A 12579-nucleotide genomic window follows, 5' to 3' on the forward strand; every position below is an offset into this window, starting at 1 on the left:
AGCTAAAGTGATGTTATCTGGATTAATCCTTTATACTCTGTTTCATCCCACCATTCAAGGATATTCAGCAATCTAAAAGTGTCACAATCTAACAAAACAGATGATAGGCTATTTGCATACTTAACACATTGAAAAACCTTTGTTATATTGTTTTCCTTGTACTATGTCATGACAAAATAATATTCACATTAAACACATTACTGCTATTGATACAGAAGCAAAGCACTATAAGGGGTGATAAACTCATGTAAATATAAGATTCGGGCTAGCGGAATGATCCAGCTGTCCATGCAGATTGCAATATTTATGTACAATGTATGAGCACCTTGTGCACCTTTCATGTTATGCATGTACTCTTACACACTCATTCATTTGTGCTCTCAAGATGGTAGACTTATTACTGAGAAATAACACCCGCCTCTTGGTTAATGGGCCTATCCACAGCTATTAAAATGGCACAGAAATGAAGCACAGGTCGATAAGGCTGTCAATCAGCTTTCACTGCTCTAATGCACTTCCTACTAGCTCTACTACAGTTGAGACACTTCACCAAAGAAGATATACTTATTTTAAAACAAATTATTTTCCAGTAAATTCTGAGCATAGTAGATCTTCCCACAAAAGAGCTGCAGATAAAGTTTATTTTTTGTAAGTATTAAATGTCTTACAGTAGGCTGGTAATTAAAAGAAAGATTGTTAGTACAGTCTAAAAAAGTGCTACAGAAAGAATGACATAGCACATTGTACCCGGCAAGACTGAAGGAAATCACAGAAATATGGCATGTATAATTTAACATGAATAAGCACAAAATAATGTACTTTAAGGAAAAAAATACTGTAGAGCATGCAGTGAAATATGAGATATTAACATCTCCAAAATCGGAAAATGGATCTGTGGTAGTTTGATCAGGTGAAAACTAGAAAAGCAGTATGAAAATCCTACAGCACAGGCCTCTGAATATAGCGATGCCTTAGGGAAACCATAATTGTTAGAAACCATGATGTTATTGTACTTCTCTGTAGAAAACTAATGAATGCCCACCTACAGCATAGGCCTCTGGATATACCGATGCCTTAGGGAAACCATAATTGTTAAAAACCATGATGTTATTGTACTTCTCTGTAGAAAACTAATGAATGCCCACCTACAACACAGGCCTCTGGATATAGCGATGCCTTAGGGAAACCATAATTGTTAGAAACCATGATGTTATTGTACTTCTCTGTAGAAAACTAATGAATGCCCACAAAGAATGCAACTTGCAACTCTTAAGGCCTAGTCTCTCTCTGGAAACATGAAAGAGGTAGAGCTACTACAGAGAAGGTAAATTAAATGATGTAATCTCTGCCCCAGAAGCCATATGAAGGGAGACAAAAATGAACATGTACCAGCAAGAAACGCAAGGAGATGAGCTTCTCTGAATGTCCAGCCAATTTCAGTATAATAACACATGCAGTAACCAACAGAAAAAAAGACAGCATCCTCATATTCTAAATGATGTAACCAGCTCTTAAGAGTCAATCTCTGCCTGCTCCTTTCTCCCACCCATCCCTCCATCTGGCCTAAGTAGAATTCCTGTGGCATTTCCTCTCTAACAGTTTGTCCCAGGGCTCAGCCATCACTAACATCTCAATAAAATAACCTTTTCTTAAATCACTGTTAATTGTAACTCCTTTTATCTGGCATCTTATGCTCACTTCTCCTTTTCCTCTTTAGCTGTACCTTTACATTTATCCTTCTCAAACAATATGTCTAGAACATAGTCACATTGTCTCTTCTCTATAGTGTTAACATGTAACATGCTCAGAGGTCTTAGTTTGGATTTTTTTTGTTGCTTTCCCTTTACACATCTTAACCTCTACTTACTTGCTGACCCTTCTGTTTTCCTTGATGTATTTGTTATCTACAACCTTCCTCTGGAGGCTAAATCTGACCACTTTCTTCCTATAATATGTTCACAACTAAAGGGTGCACTTTAAACTGGGAGTTTGACTGTGTTATCTCTGAATCTACTTCCAATATCCTGTTGTCCTACACCCAGTGAAACCATCCTTTTCAGTTTTTTGAACAATGGATTCTATGAGGATTATTACCACAGGCCATTTCGATATAGAGCACTTTATGGAAGTCTAATTTTTGCAAACCCATTTTACTGGGCCTTATACAGAATGGGCAACTTGATTTCTTTTTTAACATAAAGAACAAAGTCCCTACAATTCCATGTAAGGGCATTCCTAATATAATTAACTCAAAGACAATCAAACCTCAAGCTGTTACAAAATCTTGAACAAATTACCATTTGGTCTTTCAGGCAGAACCAAATTGGAAAACTGGTCTATACTAGGTGATATGACATCTAATTACTCCCTTCCTCTCTTATTGAGAGGAACGTAAAGGTCACAGTCTGAAGACAGAGAAGTGTAGGTCAGAGGTAACATGAGAATATATTTTACAAAGAAAGGGATGTAGCTGCGGTAAGCAGGCTGTTACATGGGGGTGTAGATGACAGAAGCATGGTGTGATTTGTGATGTGTCTATGACAGTTATAAGGTAGGATAAGAGACGGTTGATTACTGCTTAACTTACAACTATAGAATTCCTCTTAAATAATGAAATGGACATGTTTGTTTTTAAATTCTAAATATGCATGCTTTTTGTTACAACCAAGTGCAGCATATTTAATAATATACATAGAGCCAAATATCCACTGGAGATGTGTTGTGTATTGATATAGTGTGTCATACTGGAGCACATTTTCCCTTAAGATTTATTTTCTGTTTTTAGCACTTGAGTTCAGAAAGCAAAGATTGTTCTGGAATCACTTCCTTGCAGTTTCTCCTTCGTTTGCAGTATTATATCGTCTTTTTGATAAAGTCACTTGTTTAAGATCGTGCTAGACTTTACAGCTGGAGACAGATATGTACTTTCGTAGTATCACTGAAGTCTGTGTGTTTTAATATTTGCTGCTATGCAGGGTGAATCCATTTGGAAGAGATTTTATTTTGGAAGGATATGCATTTTTCTGGCATTTTGGTTGTATTATATATTGCCCAGTAAAACCAGACTTCTCTGTGTCAGATTTTCATACTTTTTACATCTGTGGATCCCCTGTACTGACCTTTTTTTATTCTGACTGTGTTGGACTCACTGACAAATAAAGTCTTAAAATATTATGCTGCATAGCATCCATCTCCCTGTGATGACTCTGTCATTCCTTGTTGGTCACTGACATACAGGGAGGAAAGGAATGGAATTATATTTAGATTTCAGTTTTTTTTCCCTCTGGGGCAAGCTTCCTACACAGTGACACTTTTTTACTGGACTTTCTGCTCTTATATTTCTTGCTTACAATGGCAGTTCCCAACACCCATCACAGCTCATTTTACAAACTAATGGGAAAATCACTAAATCTGAACAATATTTGTGGGAGGTTGCTTCTTTTGTGGTATGCAGTTTCTACAGAGATTGTTGAGTAAATAGGGTCTATAATATTACAATTCACCTTTCTGTACATGATAAACCCACCAGAAGATATGTTAGTTTCCTCGATTGCCACATTTTCAGGTATGCTGTACCAGATGTGTCAATTGATTATGGTTAAATAGAGAACACAAAGCAACACTCCAGATCCTTCTTTCAATGAAAAGAACCACTTTAGAAAGGCAGATCCCTAGTGTATCTTGACTGGTTTGAGGTTTTGTCAGTGATATTTCAGACAGAGATCTCTCCACACTAGTACCAGAGCATGCAGCCTTGTTGTGTCTTTTTCACAAGTCTCCATAAAATAAAGTAGGCCTGCATCCCCTAAAGAGTACTCCCTCAGCATTTCTTTATGCACTGCCTTTTCTTTATCAAGCTATTAGCTGTCAGATGTTGTACTCGATATGGACAATTTTTGACATTTTTGTGTTGCTTGTATATCATCTTTATTTCTTTGAGGTTCTGTTTCAGATGCCTGCTTAGTTACTGAAACACATGGGTTAAGAGCCGTTTGTGGAATTACGATATGGCAGTTCCTTACTTGGTGTTTATTATTTCATTCTGTCCACGGCACCCTGGAGTCATAAACCAGAGCTCTTTGTTGTTATTTCCGCAACCCTCCACTATTGGGCACTCTCTTTCTCTGGTGATGCTGTTTCACTCTTGTAGACTCACTTAGCTCTTTCTTCCTGACATCCGTTGTCACCTCCTGTTGCAAAATATAAAGTAAATAATTTTAGTCTGCTGAACAAAATGGAAGAAAAAAATGCACTAATGGACAATACAATACACGAGAGGTCAGAACTCATAAATATTCTTCCTGTTACAATAGTCTCGGTCGTTCTTCCTTTTAACTTGTTTTTTTCTTGAGATCTTTTATTGTTTTATTTATGCTATTTGCACTGTCACACCATGCACTACTTTTTAGATGGAGACCTCATTTCCTTTCACTTTGGTATCTGGCGCTTCTACAAGCTGTGGATTTCCTGTACTGATGAAACTTCCTCTACTAACACAACAGTGTAATGCTCAATATATTTTACAATTTGTTTATATAGGTCATCTTTATAGCTACCCATGATGGAGATAGAATAAAGGTCAGTCTCATTTCATGATAAACAAAACTGTGTCTCATTTTTTTGTTTCACTGCTCCAGGACCAAGGCTCTATCCCGATCTGTTATAGTTTATGTGCAGTTTGCATGTTTTCCCTTTGTCAGTATGGGTTTTATGAAGACAATATACCCTTGTTGTTGTGGGGTAAGCCTAGGTAACATACATGTATGCATACATACATACATACAAACATACGTAAATATTAACTATAGCATATTGCAGACCTTTACTGGCCATCTGATTACTACCAACATCTGTAGATAGCAGTCTTTTGATTTGCAAAACCTCATTGCCACTTTTGAATCACAAAGCCTAGAAATACAGTAGAATCTTTAAGTCAGTCACAGTTTGTACGTTGGCAGCACACAAATCAAAGCAAATCAATATATCTCCAGGTTCTGGCAACCTCTAACTAAAGTTGTTGAATAGCAGAAGACTAAATCCAGTTTACCAAATTCATGTTGTGCTCACTTTTTAATATTTACAGTTTATATTACCTAATTACATTTAGAAAGGCATGAAAAATCATCAAGTACAGCTATAAATGTAATGTTTTGTTTTTGCATCTGCATTTTACATGACTTTAGCACATTTCTGCTAAAGTGAGTTAATGACTACAGCATGTTCAGTTGTTGTTGTGTCTTTCGGTTTTTCCCGGTTAGGGGTCACCACAGAGGAACTCCGGTCTGCTAATGATTGGGAGTAGATTTTTATGTGCTGAGTTGCCAGCCCTGACGCACAACCTTCAACGAAGGTATGCCCATTCACGCATGTCTCCAGACAGAAGACGCTCTAGCTGAGAATCGAACGGGACAACGTCTTACTGTCAGGCGACAGCGCTACCACAGCACCACCACCGCAGACTACAGCATGTTCAGTAACACAACTAAAGTTTAACAACAATTTAATGTTGCAAAAAGCTGGACCATAAGACAAGTCAAATGTGATTCAGTAGTGTGTTACAGCCTGCTGTGATATTTCTGATATCTTTCTTGGAAGTAACAGAATACACTGTATAGCAAAATGAGTTAAGATACATACTTAATTAAAGGGTGCTATGTGTGCACTGTAAATGTCTAAAAAAAGTGGAACCTACTTTCAAAAGTCAAACTTTTTTATCACAATGTGTGCTTTTCATTTATTCCCAATTCTAAGAATATGACATGCAAAAAAACATGATTTAAGTATCACTCCCCCGGTTTCTTGCCTGAACCTCTGTATTTATCATATTATCTGTCATGTCATTTGAACAGCTTTTGGCCTAATAAATAAGCAAGCAATAATTCCCGAAGAGGTGTGTGTTAACATGTAATTAACACCTGCCCAGGGGTGTTTTGAGGCCTGATGACACAGGAGGGCCTCTACACTCATGGAAGGGCATTAATTACACATTAATACATACCCTGGAGGGCATTACTGCACTTAGAGAATGGGGTCTCTGTAAAATTGCTGTGTTTTACTTACTTTTTTAAAGTACTATATTATTTTTTACATATATTTTTGATGTAATATAGTTCCTCCGCCTAATGTTTCAAACTTGCTGTAGTATGTGTTAATGATGTTGGAGGAAACATTTTACATCAAAAATATATAAAAAAAAACATATGTTGAGGTAAGAGGTTGACAGCATACCTCTGACCCTCTTAGAACAAGAAGTCTGGATAAAGCCATAAATAATTGGGGAAACCAAGGCCCAAGAAATAGGGAACATTTTTAAATATTGCTTTTACAAACATAGAAAGTTGATAAAAGAGGTTTTGCGTTAGCGTGCATTTTTTAAAGGGAATGAAGTCTGAAATTCATCAATTTTCAATGCTTTGCTAGCAATTTACCAGAAAACCCAAATTTGATGAGGACCATACCAAAAGTATGATGTAAAAATCTGTACAGTTGATAGGTATGTTGAAAGGTAAGCAAACCTCTTAACTGCTGCTACCAGGGATTGTTCTCACTCTTCACTCTCTCTCATTCACTCACACAGTCTCTTCTGCTTTCATACATGCATACACTCTCACTCAAGGACATACATACACACAGACACTTTTTTATTTTATGTTTTTTTCTTATCTACTTTACACTCACTAAACAGCAAAAGCACTGTAAAATAATGACTTGATCAATCTCACTGTTCAATCACTCTCTCATACACACATACACAGTCTCTTCTGCTTTCACACACACACACACACACACACACACACACACACACACACGCACGCACGCACGCACGCACACACACACACACACACACACACACACTTTTTTTTTTAACTCAGGTAGATATAAAAGATCCCACAACTCCTGTTGAAAAGTGTAGGTAAAGTTCTCTAATACCATGGCCAAATTTCCCATAAAAATGACACTCTTGCCACAGGCAGTTTTAAAAAAACTGAAAATGACACTTCTGTATGAAAGGAGAGACAAGACCACAGAAAATATTCTGCCTGTATTATGAGGACACAGAATAATTCAATAATACCAATGTTCTTAAGCAATTTTGGGGTATAGCAAATTAGAAAAAATAAAATTTAAAATTACACATTTATTCATGCTGCAAAAAGCATGAGATATATAGTGGAAAACTCTTTTTTTTTTCAGTTTTCTTGAGTGCATTTGACCTCTACGTGAAATACATAGGATAAAATATAGTCTATAAAAGAGACCCCGAAAGTTGAAGTACTATGATTTAGCTAAATTTCGTCAGGAAAAAAAAAACTTTCTTCACATTGTTGTCATTGAAGAACTCTATATGTTTTCTCAGGGACTTTCTTAATGGCAGTTCTAGTATGTAACTGACAGGTTCAGGTAGAGTTTTGATCTGTGTTTTTTTATAATCACTAGCAACCTCCAAGTCCCTCCTCTCTTGTTGTCTGGAAGACTTATTAAATTCATAGATTCATACTAGGCTAACTGCCCTTTATGGGCCATTTTAATTACCCCATGTGAAAATCGAACCATGCACCTTGTGTTTGTAAGCTAAACATCTTAACTGTTATGCCAACCTCCCAATAAAAAAGAGCACCAACGTAATCAACATGATTCGAACCTATGCAGGGAAACTGCAAAGGATTTCTAATTCATCGCCTTAACCACATGTCCGCAATTACAACAGCAAGAATGCACCATACAATATAAACCAAAATCAGAAGACATGAAGTGAAAACTGAGTAGGAGCAGTGAAGGTACGTACTTCAAAGGGTGTTACTCATTGAACACATTTTATTTTTAATTCACTTTATCAGTGAATTTTCACTGTGAAATAGTGACTTATAAGTTGATTATATTATACAGGACGGTGTAGAATACTAGGAGAGTGGGAAAATAGGGGAATAGGTAGCTTTGCCACCCATTAAAACTTGTGCTTTTCAGTTACCTGTGTTGTTTGCTGAAGTGCCACTTCAACAATTTATGTTCCCCTGAACAGCACTTCCTAAACTTGGACTTAATCAGATGACCACAAAGTGCGAAAAAGCTATTGCCAGATTCCCAATTAATTTACACTTAAGGTAATGTGATATCCTGAGCATGCAAGGAGTTTTCAAACACAGGCAATTGTAAAATAAGGCTTCCCTTCTTACTCAGGTCATGTATTCTGATGTGAAAATGTACAGGACTTACAATCAGTATTCTACCCTAATTAAGAAAATGTAACAAACAAACATCTAAGGAGTTCCTTGCCTGCAACCAGTTCCAAAACAAAATGGTGGAATTGCAGTCACAAATCATGGGGCATACAAAAAGTGGCATACCATCTCTGATATATTGGTTATGTTACACATGTAGCCCCATGAAGATCTATTAGTTCAGGTATTAACAACAGTAATAGGATGTTAGGGATAGAAGACACCAAAGAAACAACCACTTAAAAACCATTATGTATGGCAGTGAACAGCTGATAATTATGGATGTCGTCTTTATTATATATTATCTTTTGGTTGTTCTATTGTGTACCATGACAGATTAGCTCTAGTCAGTTGTTTTCTACTCTGTTCCATTATGAGTCATTATCAACTTCCTTGGCTATTTTTACCTCTTAGTGTGATTGTGCCAGGTCATTCATTAAATCCAAATATGTAATGGCTACTGCAATGAACATATATGGCATAAACTGCTTGCTGCAATGAGCACACATTCACTGCTGGCAGAAACTTGATTGGGGCATACAAAAAGTGGCATACCATCTCTGAAATATTGGCCGCAAAAGTACCTCACAAAGAGGATCCTAGGCCTTAAACACTTGTCCTATATGGACAGACTCAAAAAAATCCAACTGTTGTCTGTCTCATATCACCTACTTAGAGGAGATCTGTGCTTGAGTTACAAAGCCATGTCTGACCCAGCTCTGTTAGAAATTCTTCATCTAAAGAAATCCCAATCCCTCTGCACCACACGCTCCAGAGACCTCAACCTCATTACCACAATCAACAGAATGTACTGGAGGGACAGGTTCATAACCCAGAGACTGCCGATGTTATGGAATAGACTTCCCATACATGTCAAGCAGAGCACCTCGCTGACCCACTTCAAGAGAAATCTTGATGAGTGGATGGGAAATAGAAAATTCACCCTGGGGATAACTCCAGTTGCTCAAATTGATAGAGGCACTGGGAACTTAGGTCGGGTGGCATGATGCCAGGGTAATCCTATGGCTGGGTTGTAAAGGCCCCAGGGCCATTAGCCTAGTACACACCTATGAACCTATGAACCTATGATGCAATAAACACACAAATGCACTGGTGGTATAAACCTAAATGGTCCAACGAACACGCATACACTGGTAGCATGAACCAGACTGGTGGAATTAACACACATGCACTGGTGGTGTTGACCTGACTGGTGCAATGAAAACAGAAACACTGGCAGCATAAACCTGATTGGTATAATTAACACACACATACACTGCTAGCATAAACCTGATTTGTACATTGAACACATATGTAGTGGTGGCACAAGTCATATGATAGCAGATGCATGGCAGTCCCATTGGTATAAACTGTGTACCTTGGTTTAATATAATCTGTAGTATGTCCTCAAGCCCTTCTGTCCTGTCTCCCATCATCATTATCATACCTTCCATCTTCCAATCCCTTCCCCAGCCTAGAGACAGCCTGTTGTGTTGACTATGGCAATATGACAGCAAAACCCTGTAGGACTCCAAAACAGCACAATTTGTTTTGGATATTCCTGCCCATACAGCTCCATATATTTGTCATGGATTTCTACATTGATCATATATGTGACTGCAAAGAAGTTTCCCCACTGTTTCTCCCCACCAGTCCTCTTTGAGGCAGCCTGCAATCAGTTCTGATCTGCTCTGAGATGGTAGTAGCTCAGGTGGATATAAAAATTCCCACAGCACATACTGAAATGTGGGGGGATTTATTAAGAAATGTTCATAGAAAATGATATAACACAAACATTTTCAACTTAGAAGCTTTGCAAAATAAGAAACTGACAGAGATATCAGAAACAAAAGTAGGAATAGGCCATGTTTTCTGTACAACTGCATACTACAATAGGACATCCAGAATATCCAGAGAATAAAACATGTATACTATTATAGGTTTCTGCAAGTCCTTCTCCTTCTGCATATTTTCCAAAGTAAACCACGTCCAAATCTAAAACAGTAAAGGAAAAATGAAAGGCATAAAAGTAATTTCCCATACCTCATAGAGCAATTGATTGCAGTAATTATGATATTGTTCCGTAACAGCTTAATAGTGCATATTATCTTTGAATGGAATCTTTTTATGAGACAACTACCTAAATAAGTCAACATATTACAATCAGGTATGATCCTAACCATTTGTCCCTTAATAGCCAGATGAGTAGAATGGCCATATAATTCACAAACGTGTTCCAAGCAGAAATCATGAACCACTTTAACATACCAAGTTTTTATAGCAAGAATATGGTCCTCCACTTTGATCTTCCACTTCCAGATCTTTACAGAAAAATCCTTCACATCACCATGCTAAAAAGTAATCCTACACCTTCCCCAACTTGCAGTTATCAAAAAAAAAAAAAAAAAAAAATAGTGGACAGAAATGACCCAACAAGTTATCAACATGCCATAACACCCTCCATTTGGCAAATTATGATATAGCACCCCTTTCTTAATGGAGTTGAAATAAGAATCCTACAAAGTCATCAAATACATATTCAGAAGTTTCTACTCAAAACTCAGGCAGAAAAAAGAAAACTTTTGAAACATAAGTAGCGAAACTCAATTTACACCTTAAGAAACCAATGCCACAAAGCCCGTCTCACCCATGTAGATTTCAGAACTTTGTGCTTTGTACAAATCCTCCAACCCTTGCTGATATCTAAAACTAACATTAAGGCATGTATACAAACAAAGAAAAGTGCAATCACTCCATCACTATCAACTTTTTCAAACCCTATACCTTTTGACTTGCTCAGCAGTAAATCCAATTACATACCAGTGCTATGAACAGCATCCTCCAAAAGTGGCATATCAGAAACATTCTTAGCAATCAAAACAATATCATACATGCACCTCAACACATGCACATTCAACAACTACAACACCCACAGAGGTTCCTCATAAAATGAATACAGGCCGTACACACAATGCCCTATGCAGATTGCATCAAAGCCCTATACTCTGTTACAGACTATTGAGCATTGGGCTGTGTCTGGTATATAAGACATCTGTGCATCCTACTCTGATGGATCTTTTGCATATCTGCAAAACGTATAGCGTCAGACTTGCTTTATCTAGGGATTCAACTCTGCTTGCGAAATAAATAGGTCATGTTGGAGTGACAGCTATGTGTCTCAGACAATTCTCCTTATCTAGAAAAGGCTTCCCATCCATGTGAAGCGGAACTTTTCTCTAATCCTATTCCAGAGAAACCTGGACTGGTGGATGGAAAATCAGAAATACACCCCAGGTCTAGCATCTATGTCTCTAATGGACAAAGACAGCCTATAAATCTTCCCCCACCTTACATGAACTCCTTAAAATAACCTCTAAGGCATATAAACTTGATAGATACTTTTGGGATGCTTGGCCAGACTTATAAAGGCCCCAGTGGTTGTTAGACTAGCATACACAACTATGAACACCTTTGATTTATACAACATAAAATATTAGACCCCACATACAACTAAGCAATGCACACAGTATCCAAGCAAGCAACAAATTAATAAAACAACTCCAAAAGTATCTTAAATTCCATATCAGCTTAATCTCTCTTCTAAAAAGACAAGCCTCCCCAATCAACCATTCATGAGGGGAAAAAACAATGAAATAGAATATAGTTCCATAATAAAATTTGCATAACGTGCATCAACAAGTAAAACCAACAAAGCATCACAATCTACCATATGAAAAAATTTAATCAAAGGTCTAGTCACAGTTAAGATTTAGTAAACAACCCACTCCATTAGCCCCAATATAACTTACCATCTTATGGACCAACCATAACATGTAATGTGCTTCTCTGAACACCCTTATACCACTAATACTCCCATAAGGCAACCACCAACCAAGATCTCCAATTTATATAACACAATCCAAACCAAAGTCTTATAATCTGTACCTAAAATAGAAATCATCCCACAGCTAAGTAAAAAGCTATACTCAAGCTTCTTTAAAGATTAACATACTCTCTGTAGAAGTTATCTGTAAACCACATCTAATAAGTAAAAACCTGCAACAGTACTATAACCTGCTGTCATTCCAAACTAGTATGGAAACCATATTCAAACCCATCAACACCTGGGATAGACTCCTTATGATAAGCAGTCAAAGCACAAATGAACTCCAGCAGGATAACAAAAGCACACAAAATACCAAACTCTTGATCAGTAAAGCTGAGTATATCCACTGAAGCAAATGAATCCAACAACCACTGTTCTGTGACCAGCAATGTACCATTCCTATCTTCCACAGCTTCTCACAACTCCATAATAAAGTACACATATACCACCGCATTCTTTTTTCTGCTCACACAG

General features: G+C 37.3%; 1 protein-coding gene across 1 annotated transcript in view; it reads right to left on the minus strand.

Annotated features, from left to right (window-relative positions):
* Positions 1-606: 606 nt before the first annotated feature.
* Positions 607-12579, minus strand: part of LOC122791026 (coiled-coil domain-containing protein 102A-like) — a 295863-nt gene continuing 283890 nt past the window's right edge. Inside the window, exon 5 of the mRNA XM_044058790.1 lies at positions 607-4190. Coding sequence (XP_043914725.1) covers positions 4086-4190 — 105 coding nt within the window. The 3' untranslated portion in view covers positions 607-4085. The remainder of the gene's footprint in view (positions 4191-12579) is intronic.

This window comes from Protopterus annectens, chromosome 16.part0 (assembly GCF_019279795.1).
Source record: "Protopterus annectens isolate FY-2018-M chromosome 16.part0, PAN1.0, whole genome shotgun sequence".
NCBI lineage: Eukaryota > Metazoa > Chordata > Ceratodontiformes > Protopteridae > Protopterus > Protopterus annectens.